We start from the raw sequence: 22,575 nt of genomic DNA, 5'->3' as shown, positions 1-22,575 counted from the left end.
TTCATTGTGGAAACGGGTCATAACTAGACTACCTATACAGAGGTGGGACAAAAATAGGTTTATTGTTGTTTATATGGAAAAATAATGCAATACTTAATAAATAATAATATAAGAATGAACTCTGTGTACTCACACCTGTAAGCCTGCTTTTACCCTACCCTGTATTCTAGTAACTGCTTAAAAGGATGAGTATTATTTCTAAGAAAATATCAAAAAGAAGTGCTAACTTAGTTTTCCAGAAATAATTATGATTGTTTCATATAGTTGCAGAACTCATTGGTAATGTGGTTTCACATTTTTAAATTAAAACAAGCATTTTAATGGGATGGAAAAACACTAGCTTATCTCAGAAGCTTTATAAACTTATCTAAATACCCTTTCCAAAGCTCTTACGTGGAACTTGAATCCTGTTGGGCAGGCTTTTTTGTGGGCGTATTAATTCACATTCCACCCACCTGTCAGAGTACCTATAGGTAAGACATTAAACCACACCCTCTGTTCTGACCTTTTCCTCAGGGGACACTGACTAGAATCCTTTGGCTCAGTGTGAGAGGCTATTTGAATAGCTCAGTTCAGAAGAGGTTTTACTTTTGAATTGAGTGAAGCAACAAGAACAAGGGAGATAATGTTGCAACTACATTTCTCAAGACTGCTACTATGGAGATTTAAAACTTGACCTTCCCTGCCAGGATCGGCTTGGAAGGGTTATTTATTTCCACAGACGTATTTGATGCTGAAAGCAGTTTTATTGCTCAGCCAGTTTGATATTTCTATTTTTTTTCTTTCATTTTTCAAGGATTTAGTTAATCTGGTTTAAAAGTTGTTTGCTTGCTTTTATTTTTGTTTCGTTTTGTTGTTGACTGAAAGATCTAGGTGTTGTTTTTTAGGCTTGTGGGTTTTTTTCTTTTTTGTTTAGTTTTTTATGAATTAGCTTTATAATGTTTATTGGATAGTGCTAAAAAGAATTTTTTATTCTGCTTTGGTATGTCTTGATAAGCTTAAAAAGAATTTTACTGTAATGGAAAGCTGATCAATGAGGAACATTGGCAGCTGCATCTCCTAGAATGGATTCTTACAGGACCTATTTGGCAACAGTCAAACTCAGTGGCTCCTGGTTGGAAGAACAAGATGAAGACATTTATGAGGTTGAATCTCGTGTGCCTTTACCACATCCATTTCCTCTATGTGAGCATTTGGATGAAAATAACTCAGTAATTATTAATACTTCTATTTTTCATTTTATTCATAAAAAAAACGGGCACATATTAAAGCTTATTTCTAAAATTTCACTGCCTACCCCTCCTTATTCAGTAAGTATAAAATATTTTATTTTTTATACTTTAGTTTTAGTTTATACTTTATTTTAACACATTTGGTTTAAAAAAAAAAACTGTACAGTGAGAAATAAAGTTTAAATGCTTTTAGTAAGGATAAATGGAAGAGAATCTTGTTTTGTGGTTTGGTGTGTTACTATCTCTCATTCATCCTGGGCGTATTGAAGGGCTAAATTTGGTCTCGGAACCCCAACTTGACTACATTTTTTATCTATGAAAGCAGAATGAGATAATATTACAGTTCTCCCATGCCAGGCAAGCTATTTTCAAAGATCTTGGCTTGTCCTGAAGAATCTTGCTTTTATATATTTATGATGTCAATCCTGAGTAAAAATGGAACCATTTGAGGAAATGGCATTGTGAAACCTAAAATAGCTAAGTGAATTGTCATTGAGCCAATTAGGAAATGTTTAACAATCATATGGCATATTGGCCATAGTTTCAGACAAGAAAAGGGAGACCTGAATTCTAATTTAAATTTTCTTGCTAACTTTCTAAGAAACTTCATTTTCAGTGATTTTATATGGCTACTAATCCTGTGAGGAAATACCTTTTTTTTGCTTTTTATGTGAAAAATATATTTATAAACATTGTTCAGGATACCCGTACTTAACATAGGTTGGTATTTCAAGTTCGTTTGATTTAAATATGTGTAAATGATTCACTACAAGTTATTCAGTGTAGCTGCCTGTTACTCAGCACTTTTTATGGCTTTAATGACTTTAACTATGATATACTAGCTAATATTTAACAAGCCAGGTGGTTTTCAGAACAGTTTTGTTGCCAACCCTGAAACTTTTATATTAAAGTGACAGAATATTTACTGATGCTTTATACATATTTTCAATGTAATGATAGGTTTCTTAAATTATTTGAAAATATTGATTATGAAATTTCATATTTAGCAAGTACTAGGTATTACATAGGTATTAGGGATAAATAATACCTCAACTAGATAGAAGAGGGTTTTTTAAGTATAAAGTATCTAGGTGAACATTTGAAGGGAATCTTTTATTCCAACAAAGTGAGGGTGCTGTTTGCATGATAATGAAATTTGTTGGCCAAATTTACTGTATTTGATTCTTCCAACATTTTTGTTATTTCTTGTGGCAAACAGTTAAGTGCACTTTAAGGCTGGCTTAGATCCTGTTAAGAAGTAGGATATAGAAGTAAAGATTTACTTAATTTCTTATCTAAAAGTAGTTTGTTGCAAATATTCTGTTTCATTTGTACAGTTAATTTGAAAAAGGAAAAAGACTCATATTCTTTTTAGTTAGAACTTTGAACTCTTTTAGTGATTTCATGTATTTATCAGGAAAGCAGTTAATATTTTCAGAAAAACATATGTACATGTAGAAATAATTTATATATTTCTTAAATATTTACTATGGCTATAAATTCAGGGAGAGTAATTATATAAAAATTAGTTCATACTTTATGACTATGTTTCTTTATAATAAAAATTAATATTAATAAAAATGAATGCATATTAGTTATCCACATTTAAAGGAAAATACTCTTATCAATCTAAAGTAAAAACATAATTTTATCTATGTTGAAGTAGCAACATATTATTTATATTAGGAAATATTTTATTTAAAATGTATGCTTATTTTTCATTATGAATCTTAAATTGAATAATGCAAACAAGATATTTTAGAAATTGACTTAGAGTGACAGTAGTAACTCTAAAATCTATTTGCTATTACAAATATCACTCAGATGTGAAGACCAGGTAGATGTCTTTAAAAATAAAAATATTCTTAAATATTATAATTTTATAATTCATTATTGATACCTGACTATAAATCAGAAACCACTACAGTTGATTCATATTTAAAGCTTAAGACATGGTAATATTTTTAATATACTTAGTACTTTATATATAAATTTTCAAATTCTTATGACATTGTTGTGAATCTGTGACTAATGTACATGGTCACTGCTTTTAAAAAAATTTAATAGTGTTAATCATCTAGATCTAAGTATTCAATTTGAGCTCAATTTTTTCCCCATGTAGTTGTTTCAATAAGAATAGATTAACAGTCAGCAGCCCAGAAAACAAAGTTAGAGACTAGTGTTTTTCTGTAATTTCATGCAGCTGGTAATGGTGATACCTTTTTTTTGTTGTTGTTTGTTTGTTTTTTTGTTTTGTGGGTTTGTTTGTTTGTTTTTTAGAGCTTTGGCCTTGACTCTGTACAATACTTGAGAATTACCTTGTCATCTTAAAGAAAAATTTTGGCTTGTAGTCATTGTGTGCCAGTGACAGCATTTTAAGGGAACTGTGTTTATGGATAATGCCTGTGTTCTAAAGTTTTGAAAAGAAACAGAATAACCATATAGAATCTTGTAGTTGTTTCACAAATAGATAGAAACATAGACATTTAGTTAAAACATAATTATGTAATTTAATTTTGTTTTGCCATTGTGATTTTGTTCATTGATATCATTGTATTTAATCATATATTATTAGTTTCTCACAGTGTGCAGTAGGAGTCACAATTAAATAAATGTAAATATAAAAGAAATAAAGTTTATCATAAAACACAGTTACATAAAATTATTTAACAAATAGAAAAAGAACCTATGTCTTACTTTTTATGTCTCTTTATACAATAGAATACAGATCTTGATGTTTATTTACAAAAGAAGCAATTTTCTGTTAAACTAGAATACATCTTTTATGGAAAGTTGGACACAGCTAATATACTTGTTTATCCCACCTACTAATGTTAGCATGTACTAAAAATATTAAATGACTACAGTTCAACAAGTATTATATGCCTTTATTCTTATTTAAAGCCTCTTTTTTAAAGCTTTAATAGGGAATGACATTGGTATTACCAGCACTAGCTGTTTTCCTTCATGTATCCTTTCCCTCCTCTTTAGCTCGAACATGCAAGAGTTACACAGACAGAGTTGATGCGTGAGTCATTTAGACAGAAACGAGAAGCAACAGAGTCCCTTAAGTGCCAAGAAGAACTGCGAGAGCGCCTCCATGAGGAGTCCAGGGCCAGAGAGCAGCTGGCTGTGGAGCTCAGTAAGGCTGAAGGTGAGCACCTTGCCATTGGCAACTGAGGGTGGGAAATTTCTAGTCTAAATATAGAGATTCCGATGCAAGCCAGATTTGGAAACCAGTCATCTACTCTAATTTAGAATGACCATTAAAAAGTAGCTGTAACTTGTCTTTGAATTACTTCAAACAGTTTTTATTTTTTTTTAAGAGAAACTTTTCTCCATCAACTGTTCTTTTTTTTAAATATATTTTATTGATTTTGTACAGAGAGGAAGGGAGAGAGATAGAGTTAGAAACATCGATGAGAGAGAGTCATCGATCAGCTGCCTCTTGCACACCCCCTACTGGGGATATGCCCGCAACTAAGGTACATGCCCTTGACCGGAATCGAACCCAGGACCTTTCAGTCCCCAAGCCGTCGCTCTATCCATTGAGCCAAACCGGTTTCGGCTACTTCAAACAGTTTTTAAAACTATATATTTTTTAATTATAAAAAGTACTTAACAGAATTATAGAAAGTATAAAAATTTTTAGAAAATACAGAAATGGGTGATGGTAGGTTGTTACCATAATCCCGCCATCCTAAGACAACTCCTGTAATTTAAAGATGAGGAAACTGAAGCTAAAATATTAATGATTTTGTAGGATCACTCACCATTAAATAATGATACTAGGCTTTAAGCCTGTAAGCCTCAGACTGTTTATATTGCACCCTGCTGTGCTGGGTGTTGGCCTTGTAGAATCACTTAAATATCAACTTTCTCTGTTAAATTTAAAATGTGATTCAGTTCATAAGCATCTGATTCATATATAGGTTTCCAGGAACCTATCTATTTATATGTATTTAATAAAGTTAAGTTAAACCCACATGATGTGATACATTAGCATAGAAAGTTCAGAGGAATTTCATAATTAGGTATATTGGATAACAAGAAAAAAGCTGCATTGAACATACTCTAGTTGCTATCAGCAGCAGCAAATTCACTCAAAACTATTAACAGTGCCGAAACCGGTTTGGCTCAGTGGATAGAGCGTCAGCCTGCGAACTGAAAGGTCCCAGGTTCGATTCCAGTCAAGGGCATGTACCTTACCTTGGTTGCGGGCACATCCCCAGTAGGGGGTGTGCAAGAGGCAGCTGGTTCTCTCTCATTGATGTTTCTAAATCTCTATCCCTCTCTCTCCCTCTCTGTAAAAAAATCAATAAAAAATATATATATTTTAAAAAACCCTGTTAATAGCTTGCTTTAATTTTGCTAGCAGCACACATCTTTTATTTATATAAAACCTACCAGTACAATTTAAAATAATTTTATCTTATAGGTGTCATTGATGGTTATGCAGAGGAAAAAACCCTTTATGAAAGGCAAATTCAGGAAAAAGCGGATATCATAGATGGCCTGGAGCAGGAGTTGTTATGTGCAAGTAGCAGGTTACAAGAATTGGAAGCAGAGCAACTGCAGATCCAAGAAGAAAGAGAATTGCTGTGCAGACAGAAGGAGGCAATGAAAGCAGAAGCAGGCCCAGTCGAACAGCGTATGTATTCTTAGACTTTGTATGAAACATTCCTTTAAAGTTCAAGGTGGCTTTTCCCCCCTTTCAGTGCCATTATTCACATACTTTATATAGAGATAAGAAAAAATTATAAGAAAATCTATCTTATTGGTAAATGTCTTACTAGCCAAATATGTGGGATCAGAATTTTATTTTATTTTTCCTTTGGAAGTTTTAACAGGAGAAGATAATTCATTTTTCTTTAAACCTCTGCTTCAAGAGAAAGCTGCACATGATGAGACAGGATATTTTTTAAATTCAGTAAGATTTAGTTCCTTTAATAGCAGAAAGGCAGCAAAAATTTGTACTTGGAATAAGTAATGAAGAGCACTGATCTGGTACTAGAATTGAGCAGGTAGGGATGGATTTTGGCCTACAAGAGAATAGCTTGAAAAGGTCAGTGGCTTTAAAAGCAGACTGACATCTAGTTTAATCTAAGTAGTAGTTCAAAGAATATATGAATTTTAATCTTTTCTTCAGTGAGAAAGTAGGTAACATCTTGAAATAAAGTCTGTTTAACAGTAAAAACATAAATGTCAGTCTTTGTAACAATGGAAGTTTAAATCCTTTTTATCATAACTTCTCACTTTAATATTTCACAAGCTGTTGGAATTGTGTGTAGTTTTACTAGTTGAGAAATACAACATACATTTTTGTAATATATGTAATTTATTTTTGGTTGCTCAAGTTTGTTCAACACAGATTTAGGATTGGATTTGTTGTTGTTGTTGTTAATCTTCACCCAAGAATATTTTTTTCATAATTTTTTGAGAGGCAGGGAAGGCGGGAGGGAGGGAGGAAGGAAGGAACATCAACATGAGAGAGACATATCAATTGGTTGCCTTCCATGCACCCCCCAGGTGGGGCCAGGGATCAAACCTGCAACCCAGGTGCATGCCCTTGACTGGGAATCGAACCAGAGACCTTTTGGTACACAGGTCAGTGCTCTACCATTTAGTAACAGCAGCCAAGGCTAGAGTTGGAATGTTTAATATGGAAAGTATATGGCTCATATATCTAAAGTTAAGAAACACTGACATTCCTCAAAATGTTACCATTAATATTCAATGGTTTCACCTTTTACTTTTGATTCTTTGTGTGTATATATATTATCCTATTTTAGAAAATAGAAGCCATGTAAATTATATTTTCTGTGTGTGTTTTTTTTTTGTTTTGTTTTGTTTTTTTCTATTCTCATAGGACTAGTAGATGCTGCAGTCGATGCAGCACCTGGATCAGGTGTGTTTACACAATTGCATGGCCAATCTTTGGTGTTAAACTTACAACTCCAAAAATTGGGTGACACTTGGACTTTCAACCCACTAGCATATCTCTAATTTTGCTGTTGTGTTTCATACTAATTTTTCTCTTTAACAAAACCTTTTCTTACAATAAAAATATATATTTTTATATTTGAAATTAACAGCTAAGATTCACAGTGACCATCATCTTATTATATCTGTTTTTCCACAGAACTTAAGACCATTTGATTTTTTTTTAAATGTTGGTTTGTTAAACATTTTTTCTTTAACAAATATATTAAACTCTTACAGCCTATGGCTTTTCAAAATGCTATTTCTAAATCAAGAAGTATATAAGATGATGGCATCAACAGAATCAGTGAATTTCATAAAGAGACTTTCTGGTTGATTTACTTTTATATTAACATCTAAATCAGTATTGTTTTGAAAGGCAAGCTGTTTTCTAGATTCCTAGTCCTGAGTAGTGTGTTGGCAGACCAGTTGGTATAAAGACTCTAGGGTTTTGTTTCTTCCATTTTCTTCATTAGAGAATTGTTTTACTTGGCTAAATATACTTTATTATTGTATGATTAATATTAATAATAGCTAACAGTTATATAGTGCCCACCATACCCTGGGCACTATTCTTCACATGTATTAACTCATTTGGTCCCACAATAACTCTTAGAGATCAGTACTCTTACTGTTCCTAGTTTATATGTAAGAAAAACGAAGGGCATCATGTTAAGTGTCAGCATGGGAGCTAAGTGGCAGAACTGTAAGCACTACACCACACTGCCTTTCCTACTTACCAGTTTTCCCTTGATATACAAATATATGAGTGTGCAAGACTCACTCAGGAATATGGATCTAATAAGGATTAAGACTAACACAAAATTCTGATTGCAGTTGTATTTTTTTTTCTTTAACTTTTACTTGCCTTGGTTAAAGATTTGCAGTATTTGATCTTCATGTGTATTGTGTATGCATAAAGAAGTGACTTTATGGTTTTAGAATGAATTGATTTTTGCCTGAGGTGAGTTATTTCCATACTCGAGTGTAATTAGACTTTGTCCTTTTCCTCGTAGTATAAGTGGATTTTTTTTTGGGGGGGGGTGTCATTTGCTGTGCTGCTTTCACAAAAAATACTGTTTTCAAAGACAGGACATTCTTTTTGTTAATTCTGTATAATTTTATTGATACTACTTGCTTGCTAATATAGGAATGTTATTTGATATTTTCATAGGAATATTTTCTTTTTCTACATGTATTTGAAATAAAACTGATCTTTATGTCCTGAAGGTAAAATTTAAACATAGTCATGTGATTTCACTATTACAATGCCACTGTGATTTAATGTAGTATATTTTTGCATTTATAAACAGAATTATTACAGGAGACAGAAAAACTAATGAAGGAAAAATTAGAAGTACAATGTCAAGCTGAAAAAGTATGTGATGACCTTCAAAAACAAGTGAAAGCTCTGGAAATGGATGTTGAGGAACAAGTCAGTAGGTTTGTAGAGCTGGAACAAGAAAAAAATGCTGAACTAATGGATTTAAGACAACAGAACCAAGCACTGGAAAAGCAGTTGGAAAAAACAAGAAAATTTTTAGATGTAAGTACCTTCAACTTAAATGTTGATTTTTCTCAGTGGAATGCTACCTGCTGCTATTCTAGGTTGTGAATTTTAAATTATGAAGAGACTCATGAATTCCATATTTTCTTCTATATGTGTCTTTACCAATAAATTAAAAGCTACTCTTCCAATTAAAAATTCTAATAATTGTTAGAATCAGCAATCAGAATTAAAAGCAATACAGGCAAATTATAAAGAAGCCCTGCCTTTCCACAGTCATAGTTAAGAAGCTTGTCCTAGTCTTTCCTTTAACCAACTGCCAAAGCAGGAGAGGGTCATCCTAAAAGCCAATTGTCCGCTATTGTCACACCCACAAAAGATATACATACTGGTAACAGTGTTCCCTTGGAGACAAGGGACTGGAACAGTTGTCATTGATCTCTTTTTAAAAAAATCTCACATCTCTAATTTCGCATGAACTTTTTTCTTTGTGATTTCATTTAAGCCTGAAGTTCACTTCACATATCAGAGAATCAGATTCTTACACATTATATGATTTTAAGTGTAAAACCTAGATTAGGATGAAATAAGTTGATTTACTAAACAATTTCTTCTATTTATTTTGTTTAATAATTAAGTTAACAGTGGAATACATCCTTTGTTCCAAAAAAGGAAATTCATTTTAAGGAGAATAATCTTTATTTTATTTTGTATTTAACATTACTCAAATTAAAAAGAAAAATGTGCTTCAAATAATATTTAAGTGCTTAATTTTTGTTGAAGAGCCCATGTAGGCTCCATACCACACAAAAATGTTATCTTTTGGAGTATTCTTTGGTCATCAGTTGTTTTCTTCAAACAAAACTGTACCTATAACCAAAGGGTATGTGAGGAAAATAATAACTGTAATAAATACTGTTTCTTCAATTATTGTTATTAAAATTCAGGAGCAAGCCATTGATAGAGAACATGAGAGAGATGTATTCCAACAAGAAATACAGAAATTAGAACAGCAACTTAAGGTTGTGCCTCGATTCCAGCCTATCAGTGAACATCAAACCAGAGAGGTAAGAACTTTACTGATATTGTCTACCTTAAAATAATTTATATATTTTAAAATAAGGTGCATATTTTAAAAAACTTAAAAGGAATTCTTTCTGTTGTACGTAAATCTTCAAAGTAAATATTACTTTGACATGAAAAAGTTCTTAAAACCCTAAAAATTATGTGTATTGCCGAAACCGGTTTGGCTCAGTGGTAGAGCGTCGGTCCCGGACTGAAAGGTGTCCCGGGTTCGATTCCAGTCAAGGGCATGTACATTGGTTGCGGGCACATCCCCGGTGGGGGGTATGCAAGAGGCAGCTGGTCGATGTTTCTCTGTCATCGATGTTTCTCTGTCATCGATGTTTCTAGCTCTCTATCTCACTCCTTTCCTCTCTGTACAAAATCAATAAAATATATTTAAAAATAAATACATAAATAAATAAATAAATAAATAAATAAATAAATAAATAAAAATTATGTGTATTGAGTCCTGGCTGGTGTGTTTAGAGCATTGGCCCACACACCAAAGGGTTGTGGGTTCGATTCCTATTCAAGGGCATGAACCTGGGTTATGGGTTCTCTCCCCATCTTCAGTTGAGGCACATGCAGGAGGCAACCAGTGGATATGTCTCTCTCACATCAATGCTTCTCTCTCTCTTCCCCACCCCCCCACCCCCGCTCCTTTCTGAAAAGCAATGGAAAAATTATCTTTATATGAGGATTAAAACTGTGTGCATTGACATTTGGAATCATTACTACTTATATTTATCTTCTAGTATTGTCCAGTGAAATAAACTTTTCTACTTATTTTTTATTCCGCATGCCCAAAAAAACTGATCAAAAGAGTTGTCTATATTCATTCACTCTTTACTTTCCCATCTCATTCTCTTCTCAATCCACTCCAATAAAGTGTCTAACCTCTCTGTCTCAATGGAGTTTATTATCCTCTACTTCAGGGGTGGGGGATCTTTTTTCTGCCACAGGCCATTTGGATATTTATAACATCATTTGTGGGCCATACAAAATTGTCAACTTAAAAATTAGCCTACTACATTTGGTCAAACATTTAATTAACTCACCCCTAATGCCTTGGTAGGACCAGATCAAATGATTTCGTGAGCCTGCACAGCCCTCTGGCCAGACATTCCCCAGCCCTGCTCTACTAGGTGGAAACTGTTCTATAAAGGTTACCCACAGCCTCATGGCTATGTCCAGTAACCATTTCTCTATCCACATGTGTCAAACACAAGGCCCACGGGCCAAATCCGTCCCACTTGCAATGTGGCCCGCACCGCACTGTCATCACTGCACTCCGCTGCGTTTCCATCACAATGACAGTTTATGACTGTTCAGTAAACTATTCGGCCCGCGATTTAGGCTGGATTATAGATTTTGGCCCCTTCTCTGATTGAGTTCGACACCCCTACCATGTGGAGGCACTCATACAACCTTCCTCCTGAAACACTTCCTTCTCTTGAGCTTCTGTGACACACTCACTTCATAGGTCTCTTTCTCTTGTCTTTGTTTTTTTTGACCCAAAATAATGATGGAGTACCCTAAATCTTAGTCTTGAGCCCCATTTTCTTTCCTATTTATATTCTTTTCTAAGGCAGTTATATATAAACTAGAGGCCCGGTGCACAGATTTGTACACTGGGGGAGTGCCTCGGCCTGGCCTGGGACCCCTTGGGGGTGTCGGAGAATTGGTTTCAGCCTGATCCCCACAGGCCAAGCTGAGGGACCCACTGGTGCACAAATCCGGGCACCACGCTGATTTCGGCCTAATCCCCACAGACCAGACCCCACTGGCATCGGGCCTCTAGAATGCATATAAGATCTTTGGCTAATCTCTTCCTGCCCTGCCCTCTCCTTCTGAGGTTCATCAGTCTGTTTCATATTTTCATATCTATGGTTTCCGCTCCTGCATTGAGCGTCTGCCCCCTGGTGGTCAGTATGTGTCATAGCTACCGGCCAATTGGCTGGTCAGCTGGTCACTTTGGCTTTTATATATATTTATAGATGACTCCACATTTGTACCTCTAGCCCTAACATCTCAGTTGAGTCCTAGATTTGAATGATCAGTTGCCCAGTCTACATTTCCTCTTAGATGTCTCAAAATTAATATGCTCAAAAGAGAGCTTTGATGCATGACTATCCCCAACCAAGAAGGATAAGAATAAAACATGTTTCTTTATTTCAGTAAATTTTATACCATCTCCACCTTCCTCATTGTTAAGACCTAGAATGCATTCTTAATTCCACACATTTTCTCAGCCCTCCTTATCTGTTAGTGAGTCAGGTTTCACTGCATTTTCTTATTCTTTTCCCTTTCATTCAGCTCCTTAAATCTTAGCTGTTGTTATTTCTTGCTTAGATGATTTTGGTAGCCTCTTTACTACTCTCTTGCTTCTGCTTTATCACCCCAACTGTCCATTTTCTCCTAATATGAACACATAACCAGAACTTCATATTTATCAAATGTATGCTACATGAATGAGGGAAGATTCATTATATAAATTGTAAAGGTGGCTTATCATGGTTATAAAAAACATTATGCTTAGTTTTAGATCATTTCAGTTCAAATCATGTCTCTGCCCTTTAATAGGTGTGTGACAATGGCTAAAGTCACTTTCTAAAATAGAGATTGCAATAGAACCCATCAGATAGAAGTATTGTCCTGGTACACAATGAACACTTAAATTTAACTATTATTTCTGAAAATAGTTTTTAAAAAAATTTCTTTTTTAGAGGGGGATGGGGAGAGATAGGGAAAGAAACATCGATTTGTTGTTCCACTGCATTCATTAGTTAATTCTTCCATGTACCCCAACCAGAGATTAAACCCACAACCTTGGTGTATCTGGATGACACTCCAACCAACTGAGCTACCTGGCAGGGCTCAAAATAAATTTTATTTCTAAAAAGTTTTATAGTATAGCCCTGGCCAGGTAGGTCAGTTGGTTGCAGGTTTGATCCCTGGCCCCCTTGTCAGGGCACATGTGGGAGGCAACCAATCATTGAAAAAATTTCCCTCTCTCTCTCTCTCTCTCTCTCTCTCTCTCCCCCCCCCCCTCCTCTTTTCTTCCTTACATTCTCTCTAAAAATAATGGGGGTGAAATATCCTCAGGTGAGGATTAAAAAAATAATAATAAGCATAGCATTCAAAAATACTTTCAAAAAATATTTTTTTTATTGATATCAGAGAAGAAGGGAGAGAAAAAGAGATATAGAAACAGCAACGATGAGAGAGAATCATTGATTGGCTGCCTCCTGCACCTCCCCCTCCCCCACACTGGGGATCGAGTCCCCAACCAGAGCATATGCCCTTGACCAGAATGGAACGTGGGACTCTTCACTCTACCCACTGAGCCAAACCAGGTAGAGCCAAAAATACTTTCTGAAATGGGGATAGATATTCTATTAACTTGCTGAAATTTTTTGAATTTACAGTTTTTGTGTATAACATATTTTCAGGTTGAACAGTTAACAAATCATCTGAAAGAAAAAACAGACAAGTGCAGTGAGCTTTTGCTCTCTAAAGAGCAGCTTCAGAGGGACATTCAAGAACGGAATGAAGAAATTGAGAAACTGGAGTTTAGAGTAAGAGAACTGGAGCAAGCCTTACTCGTTAGTACAGACCCTTTCCAAAAGGTGGGACATTTTCTTTGTGTTGATTTTTATCAAATATTTTAATGCAGGCTACTCCCAATTACATGAACATCAGTTCTTTTAAGTAAAAAGTTGCTATTGAGTTTTTGATGTTATTGCATAAAGTATATTCTATATCTTTATGTCTTCATTGACATTATAACCATTTCTATTTATTTTTATTTCCAAATGTTACTTGCATGCCTTAGTCCTGAGAAAAGAAGATTAGTTAAACCAGAAGAATTCATTATACCCCTTTAACCATCAATAGGTTGTGATTCTAAAATAATAGCCAAGTGAACAAACTATGGACATCTGTTTAGACTGATGCTCTACCCCAGACTAGAAAGTAATGAAATCTATTCTCATTATACTGCAAAAAAACAAAAATGAATGGAAAAAAAATACAAAAAACCACAAGAGCAGGATAAGGAAGCTTGGGAGGAGTAGATGAGGGACAGACTTTATTTTATCTGAGGGATGAATTTTAAGAGCGTCAAACATTTCTGTAAGAGGTTGTATAAAATGCATTCAAGACTGAATATTTGTAACTTTTTATTATTCACTAATGTAGATTATCTACTTGTAATTGGGAGAAATAGAATTGCTACTTTTCCAATTAAAAAGGATAATCAAGATTTAATGTCTGAAAATTTGAGAAAATTCTTATATATTTAAAGGTAGAGGACCGAAAACAATTTGGAGCTGTAGAAGCTAAAGCAGAATTGTCCCTAGAAGTACAGTTGCAAGCTGAGAGAGACGCCATAGACAGAAAGGAAAAAGAGGTAAAGAGTTTACTTATTATTTTTTTTAATATGTTTTTATTGATTTCAGAGAAGAAGGGAAAGGGGGAAAGAGATCGAAGCATCAGTGATGAGAGAGAATCGTTGCTCAGCTGCCCCACAATGGGGATCGACCCCACAACCCAGGCATGTACCCTTACTGGGAATTGAACTTTGACCTCCTGATTCATAGGTTGATGCTCAACCATTGGGCCACACCAGCAGGGCAAGAGTTTATTTTTAATGACAGTTGTGCTTTGAATTATTATGAACAAGTCCCCTGAAAATATCATTCGAACAGAGTGGAATTTATGGTCTAACACCAAAATTTAGACTGTTTCTTAGCTCATTGCCTATTGACCTTGAAGACCATAAACATTTAAACAGATCACTGGTGTGAGGAAGGAAGAGTATTCCTATAGAGGGGACAGTAAGTGTAAAGGGTTTGATGCAGCAAGAAGTTTAAAGGACAAAAAAGGAGGACAATTTGGTTAGATATACATTGATGGAAGATGAGAGTAGAGAGTTAATGAGTAGTGTTAAGGCAAAGGCAGTATCTTTCTTTTCTGCTGACCTTACCATGGGCTTTACATTATTGTTACTTTGCTGTGGGTTTTTTCCTTTAAGTTGTATTGACCTGGGAAAGTATAGTGCTGTTTTAGAATATACTAAACATATTCTTAAAACAAAAGATTAGTAATAAAATAATTATATAAAGTTACATTTTTCTACTTGCCTCTTCCCCCCCCCAAAAAAATCCACTTTTAAAATAGTAGTAATTCCCAATTCCTAATTAAATTATAATTTATTTAAACCTTTGTCTACTGTTAGTTTTTCTAAAATATATTGTACTCTACATTGTCTAGCTATATTATATCATTTAAAATATTTAAATTTTTTTAAATTACATATTTTATCTCCACATAGTTTTCTCAGGACATTTTAATATATTTTAACAGATATTTATTGAACTTAAACAGTATAAAAATGTAAATAAGTGCTTTGAAAAATATAAGAATGATTTAGACATCAGTTAAACTACAGCTCAGAGAATGTATAGTTTAGAGTTGAAAAAAGGCCATCTATATAAATGACTAATAGAAATAATCATTTCTATGAGCAGGATTGTTTTTTCATTGATACATAATATTAATGATTATCTAAAAGGTTGTGTTTTTTCTTTGTGGGCTTTTTTTGTAATAAATGTGTCTCTTGTTACCTTAATGAGGTAACTTTTTTTAAAATTTATTTCAGAGAGGAAGGGAGAGGGAGAGATAGAAACATCAATGATGAGAGAACATTGATCGGCTGCCTCCCACATGCCCCACCACTGGGGACTGAGCCCACAACCCAAGCATTTGCCTATGTCAGAATTGAACTGGGACCCTTCAGTCCGCAAGCCAACACTCTATCCACTGAACAAAATAGGCCAGGGCAAGAACTAACCTGACAGCTGGCCCTGGTCTGCTAGTTTTTAATAACAGTGACAAATACAGTGTCAGAATGCCTGAGCTGTAACTGAAGGCTGAAAGACAGGAAAGTTAAAAGAGAAGAAAACTTTAAATGATAGGAGTTTCAGTATGATAAGAGAAGGGGGGGAAAATAGAGAATTAGAATTTCTTTAGGAATAATATTACTTGAATAGGTTTTAGCTCTCTTTCAAGATAATGAAATCTAGCTTACAGAGGGCAATACTCTATATATATATATATAAAAGCCCAGTGACCAACTGGCGGAATGACCGGTCAACCAGTTGCTATGATGCGCACTGGCCACCAGAGGTAGACACTCAACACAGGAGCTTCCTCCAGGTAGTCAGTGTGCTCCCACAGTGAGGAGAGCTGCTTGGCTGACTGGGATGAGTGGCGCTCCCCCTGCGAGCCATTCCCTGCAGGCCTCGCCTCCCCACCAGCGCATGAATCTGGGCATTGGGCCTCTAGTAAATAATAATAGTTAACTTCGTTTAGGTCTGTGCTAGAAAGTGTAAGTATTTCAAATGTCCTATGTTACTAACCCTAGTGTCTCCCTGAGGATAGGCTCTATTTTCATCTCTATTTTACCTGAGTCTTAAGACAAGTTAACTTTGATGGTCTGATCCATGCTTCTCAAACCTAGAGGAAAGGTAGGGGAGAGTGAAGGTAAGGGGAGAGATCAACCAAAGGACTTGTATGCATGCATATAAGCCTAAGCAATGGACACAGACACCAGGCGGGTAAGGGCATGAGTGGGGGAGGGGGCGGGTAATGGAGCAATGGGGGGATAAGGACATATATGTAATACTTTAGTAAAGAAAAAAAAGAGAGGGGGGTTAACTTGCCCATGGTCACACAGTAAGTGGTTGAGCAAGAATTCCTCCAGTGAGCTTTGTAATGCTCTACTGCAAAAGCAGTGGGCCATGTTTGGCCTTGATGGTATATAAGTATTAAAGACTGTCATTCAACATTTATTGAGCTCTTACTAAATATAGACCACCACTGTCCAATTGTAAAACAAGCACTGGATTAACACAAAAAATGAAGAAAAAAAACAAAAACAAAACAAGCACTGGATTTCAAGGAATCTGCTATTAACTAAGGAAACATACACATTAAAAAAAAAAAGGTAAAATCACTTAAAAAGAAAACACAACTGGAGTAAATTAATGTAATCCAATAGAAGTTCAGCAACTACATAGATATCCTTTGGTAGCTAAGGTAAACAAGATTAAAACAAATAGCTACCATTCTATTTTTAAACCTTAATAATATCCTTGTGCTTTAGGGTTGTTATAGACTCAGTATTAAGACAACCTGGGACTGCAACTGGAGTCTGGCTGAATAAAAGGAAAGACTTTCCTTTGAGGTCATTTTTGGGGGTTGAAATCTTCATTGTGATGCCTGTTTCACTTGTCTGTAACACGAGTGCTGATGCTTTAGACCACTGCCTCTCAGACTGTACCGTGCACATGAATCCCCTCAGGATCTTGTTGAAGATCCTGATTCAACTCTGATTCAACAAGTCCGGGTGGGGCTCAAGAATCTCTGCATCTGACATGTTCCCAGACGGTGCCAATGCTGCGCCAGGGGCCACTCTTTGAGTAGCAAGGCTTTAGGTCACAGAGCTAAGCATTGACTTTAATCTGTTATATCAAAAAGGAAATAAATACCATGTGATGTAGGGCAGCAATTTTGAACTTAAATATCTATGTATGTGTTGAAATAATACCTTGTCATCAAAAGAAGTTGTAGAAGATAGTGATAGTATAAATAGTATTAGATAACTTTGAAGAAGATATAATCATCATAATTTTCAACAAACCTGATAATTATATAGTATGCACAACTGTAAATGTATTTAAGATGTGTCTGTTGAGTTTAATACCAGGGTTATAGAAAATAATTTAAATATAAGTTTTAGACATTAATTATTAGAAGCAGAATAAATGATAGTTATGAATGTAAAACTCCAGCCAGTCAGGATGGTGGAGTAGGTCAAAGCTGTGCTCGCCTCCTCCTATAACCATATCAAAATTACAGCTAAATTATAGAACAATCACCCTAGAACCATCTGAAGATTAACTGAACAGAAGTCCTATAACTAAGGATCTAAAGGCATGTGGAGACTGAAATAAACTATTTTCTTCTTGGAAAAAAAGTAAGGCTCCAGAGGTAAACTTCCCTGGTCTGTACGCTGGCCTCCACATACTGGCCTTGTGACCTCAGGACTAGGTAACTTCTCTCTCAGTAACTTCCTTCCTCATCTCTGAAATGGGGATAATCTTAGCAAAGACCTCAGAAGTTTGTTACAGGGCTTTTTAAAAATAGTACCTATAAAGCACTTTATACAATGCCTAACAGTAAATTGTCTACAAATGATGACTAGTGCCAATACTGTTTCTATTAAGAAAATATTAGGCTAAACGGTTTTGAAGGTCTTTGCCTTGCCAATGCTAAGATGCAATTCTGATTATGTATTTATGTAATCAGTATATACTCCCTTTGAACTTCTGAGGTGATAAATGATTTATAGACTGCCAGCTGCCATTAGATGCTGCTCCTGCATCTTAGGTTGTTTTTAATGCTGCAATTTGATCATCAGATATATACCCATTTGCAAATTCATTCATTAAATATTTATAAGTAGCTACAAAGCAGTGAGCTAAATGCCTATTCTTGTCCTCAACCAAACCCAATTTTTAAAATATAACAATAGGAGCTTCTAATATTGATCATTAGTTTCCATCACTATCTAATCATCAAAGAGCAATTTAATTGCTTTGTCATTAATGGGATTTATCCTCAGAAATGAGCAAAATTTATATTGTCCTACATGTAGGAGCTCTCTAGTTTTCTGTTAAGATAATATTAATAACTGTTAAAGTTTCTTATTTCTGACCTCCACCTCTGCTTCCTTCCCCTTAAACAAGACGCATGGTAACCAGATCTTTTGTTGGGTATTCATATGGACTAAATTGAGCTATTCTCACCTGCTGGCAAAAATAACTGATTTAATTCTACTTTCTTCAACCTTTTGATAAAAACTAAATTTAACATAAGACAAAATTTTAAATGTAGACCTTTCCTCTTCTCCCATGATCCTGTTCCGCTTTATCTCGGAGTATTTTAGGTAGAAATAGCTCCTCTATCCTTCTTCTGAAGGTCTCAGTCTTTGCTTTGGGCAGGATGATTTAAGGGTGTTACGTTTTAAAAGGTCTAGAAACCACACAGTTAAATCTGACTTAGAGAAGCATCTTTCCTTTATTCTCACAGTGCTGGCAAGGTGGCTTATTTAGTTGGAACATCATCCTGTACATCAAAAGGTGACAGGTTCATTTACTGGTCAAGGCACATACATAGACTGAGGGTTCAATTCCCGGTCGGTGAGAGTACTTGAGACAGCAGATCGATCTCTCTCTTAAAATCAATAAAAATAATTTTTTAAAAACACAAACTTTATATAGCTAATACAGCATTCTTCATCTCTCTTGATAAGTATTTGTATAAACAGTTTTTTCTCTTTTTTTGATAATTTTGGTATCTAAGATCACAAACTTAGAAGAACAGTTAGAACAGTTTAGAGAAGAACTGGAAAATAAGAATGAAGAAGTTCAGCAACTACATATGCAATTAGAAATACAGAAAAAGGAAGCTACTACCCGCCTACAAGAACTTGAACAAGAAAACAAATTATTTAAGGTAATTAGTTAAGAAAAGCTTTGCTAAATAATTATAGTTTTTGTTTTATGCAAGGGTTTACTAGTATATTAAGCATTTGCTAATAGGGGAACATTCACTGCAAATGGATTTGCATGGAACTTATTTTTAAGCCAATAAGAACATTTAAATTCCTCATAATGAAAAAAAATGTATACTTGTTATCAAAATATTTTAAGAATTATTGATTTACAATACCTATGCTATCTCTGACTCTTTGATTTGTATATTTTGTGCACTATATCTTTTGTAAAAGTTCATTTAAAGTTTAGAAATCACATATAATGATTTGTCCAACTGGGAAGGTTATTTTTGTCCCTAGGATGAAATGGAGAAGCTGGGATTTGCTGTAAAGGAATCTGATGCTACCTCTACTCAGGACCAACATGTGATATTTGGGAAATTTGCTCAAATAATGCAGGAAAAAGAGGTAGAAATTGACCGATTGAATGAGCAAATTACAAAACTTCAGCATCAACTTAAAATTACAACGGATAACAAGGTACACTAATTTAAGATAGATTATTACCTGAAATTAATTTAGCTAGAATTTTAAAAGAAACAAAATGGTAATTTTTTCCCCAGTTTCTCTTTGAATATCAAAATAAATAAACCTTAATTCTCTTTACCCATAAATTTTAATTTAACAAGCTGTGTATATTTTTTATCCCCTCCTAATATTGTCAAAGATTTTTCATGTTTTACAAGGAGTCTGCTATTGTTTAGTATTAGTTAAATAAGATCATGACATTTGAGTGATATCTGCTATAGATTGTTTTCATTTCAGTATTTCCTTTTTTCAATTAAATGTATTGATATTGACTATTTTACTCATAGAAAATTAGCTACTAAAAGTGTAAATCTCTATATTTAACAGAACTTTCTGAATGAAAGTCTAAATTAGGTCCTTTGATATGATGGGGTCTGTTGATCTATATTAAAATTAATTTAGTGTGTCCAAGAAGTATATTACTTTGTGTGATCAATACTTAAATACCCTGCCCTAAAATAAAATAGAATTCTCAAAATATAAATGCATTTTTATTATGTATGTTACTTTTTTTCATTAACTAACAGATTATTATAGAAAAAAATGAATTGATAAGGGATCTTGAAACCCAAATAGAATGTTTGGTAAGTGATCAAGAACGTGTGAAGAAAACCAGAGATGAAGAAATCGAGCAGCTTAATGAAGTGATTGAAAAACTTCAACAGGAATTGGCAAATATTGAAGAGAAGACATCGGTGCGTGTTAATTCTCTTCCAGAAGAAGCAGATAGTCTACAACATCAGTTGGAGATGGTGATAGCTGAGAAACTGGCTTTGGAGCAGCAAGTAGAAACCACTAATGAAGAAATGGCCTTTATGAAAAATGAACTTAAAGAAACCAATTTCAAAATGAACCAGCTAACACAAGAATTATTCAGCTTAAAGAGAGAACGGGGAAACCTGGAAAAAATCCAAAGTACTCCAGAGAAAAGTGTTAACATGGCTATGGAAGATCTGAGGATAAAGGAACCTGAAGTAGAAGTCCTTACTGAGGATGCTCTTCAACAGCCAGAAAGTCAGACTTACCTCAGATCTTTTGAAGAAAACAGCAGAATTTCCATAAACAGTTTGGAAACAAAGGTGCTACAACTTGAGAGCACTGTGAGTGCAAAGAACTTAGAACTTAGCCAGTGTTACAACCAAATAAAGGATATGCAAGAGCAAGGCCAGGCTGAAACAGAAATGCTCCGAAAGAAGATGGTAGGCCTGCAGACTGCGCTTGAGGAAAAAGTTGCTGCTGCTGTCGTGAGTCAGGCCCAACTTGACGCAGTAAAGGAGTATGCAGAACTCTGTCCGAGGAGACAAGAAAGTTCATCAGGGCCCGAAAGAACAAATACACAGACTTTAAATCAGCGAGCAGAAAACGAGATGGAGTCAAATGTATCAGCATTAACCCTAAGAATATCAGAATTAGAAAGCCAGGTGGTTGAAATGCAGACTAGTTTGGTTTTAGGAAAAGAGCAGGTAGAAATCGCAGAGAAAAATGCGATGGAAAAAGAAAAGAAGCTACTAGAACTACAGAAGCTGTTGGAGGACAGTGAGAAAAATCAGGAAGGCAAAGAAAGGAAAAGAAGCTCTCAGGGAGATTTTGAAGTTCCCAAGGTTAGTTTGCATTTAATTTTTTTTTATTTTAATACAAACTAAGAAACTCTCTTTTCCTTTGTTCCTTAAGCTGATTGCTAATTTATTAAATTAAAGATAGTGTTCTTTACATCTAGCAATTCATAGGTATCAAGTTTTTATTTTTTAAAAACTATTCTATGCATATTAGTACTAGAATAAATTATGCAAACCATATTTTGTATCCATCATTGTGGTCTTCAAGTCACAATATTTATTTCACTAGCATCGTCATTAAATACAGTAGTAAGGAAAAACTTAGAAATGTTAAGTTTAGCAAATGTCCTCTGGAACTTGTTTGGGGTTTTTTCCTTTTCCCTTTAACATGCATGTATATGAACATCCCTTTTAGGTAATGGGAATTATCAAAATATTCTAGTGTTCTACCAAACTAAAATATGAGTAACAAATCTTTAGCTTTTATAGATTTTTTATATCTGATAATAAATTTTATTCTTTCCTATGAACAATTTGTATTTCACCCTGTTCATCTGCTTACATAAAGATCTGAAATCACAGTTATTTCTTAACATAGGACTGATGTAAAAGGACTTTTAAATTCCAAATTCTCACTTGATATATTTTTTTTTTATTTTGAATAGTAAATATGAATACCAGGAGATTAACTGCTAAATCAGAATTTTATAAATGTATAATTTATTTTGTAAAGGATAATAATTCTTTCCACTTACTAGGGTTTTTCTTCCTAGCTTCATGGAACTATAAATTACTATAAGTAATATTAAAATAGTAATGCTGCTTTGCATGTATATAAAACTTATAAGAACTACGTTAGTAACACCTAGTATCTTTTGAGGAAAGTGATATAAATATGCAAGTTTTTTTAATGGTACCCAAAATATTTTAAATAATAACTTACAAATTTTTAGGCTATATACTGATGAGAGTATTTACCTGTCATTCCTGGAAGCATTCTTTTCTTACTGTCTCAAGAATACAAAATTGTGGTACTAATAAAGTTTCCCTATTTGTTGAAAGAACGTGGATCATTTCAACTCT

General features: G+C 34.4%; 1 protein-coding gene across 15 annotated transcripts in view; it reads left to right on the top strand.

Annotated features, from left to right (window-relative positions):
• Nucleotides 1-22,575, top strand: part of AKAP9 (A-kinase anchoring protein 9) — a 114,700-nt gene that overhangs the window by 69,273 nt on the left and 22,852 nt on the right. For 10 of the 15 annotated variants that reach the window (XR_006740979.1, XM_045578447.1, XM_045578445.1 and 7 more), the window contains 10 exons: nucleotides 4,224-4,386; nucleotides 5,671-5,883; nucleotides 7,102-7,140; nucleotides 8,528-8,760; nucleotides 9,669-9,788; nucleotides 13,239-13,415; nucleotides 14,093-14,197; nucleotides 19,216-19,368; nucleotides 19,709-19,888; nucleotides 20,464-21,537. Coding sequence is in view for 14 of the 15 variants with exons in the window: in XM_045578447.1 (XP_045434403.1) it covers nucleotides 4,224-4,386; nucleotides 5,671-5,883; nucleotides 7,102-7,140; nucleotides 8,528-8,760; nucleotides 9,669-9,788; nucleotides 13,239-13,415; nucleotides 14,093-14,197; nucleotides 19,216-19,368; nucleotides 19,709-19,888; nucleotides 20,464-21,537 (2,457 nt within the window). In the remaining variant the exon portion in view is untranslated. Of the gene's footprint in view, nucleotides 1-561; nucleotides 1,311-4,223; nucleotides 4,387-5,670; nucleotides 5,884-7,101; nucleotides 7,141-8,527; nucleotides 8,761-9,668; nucleotides 9,789-13,238; nucleotides 13,416-14,092; nucleotides 14,198-19,215; nucleotides 19,369-19,708; nucleotides 19,889-20,463; nucleotides 21,538-22,575 lie in introns of those variants that run through there. The other 5 variants (XM_036429460.2, XM_036429456.2, XM_045578444.1 and 2 more) reach the window with 4 other exon arrangements.

This window comes from Pipistrellus kuhlii, unplaced genomic scaffold (assembly GCF_014108245.1).
Source record: "Pipistrellus kuhlii isolate mPipKuh1 unplaced genomic scaffold, mPipKuh1.p scaffold_m20_p_10, whole genome shotgun sequence".
Classification (NCBI taxonomy): Eukaryota; Metazoa; Chordata; class Mammalia; order Chiroptera; family Vespertilionidae; genus Pipistrellus; species Pipistrellus kuhlii.
Note: the sequence above shows the minus strand (reverse complement) of the source record. Positions and strands in the feature narration are given on the sequence as shown.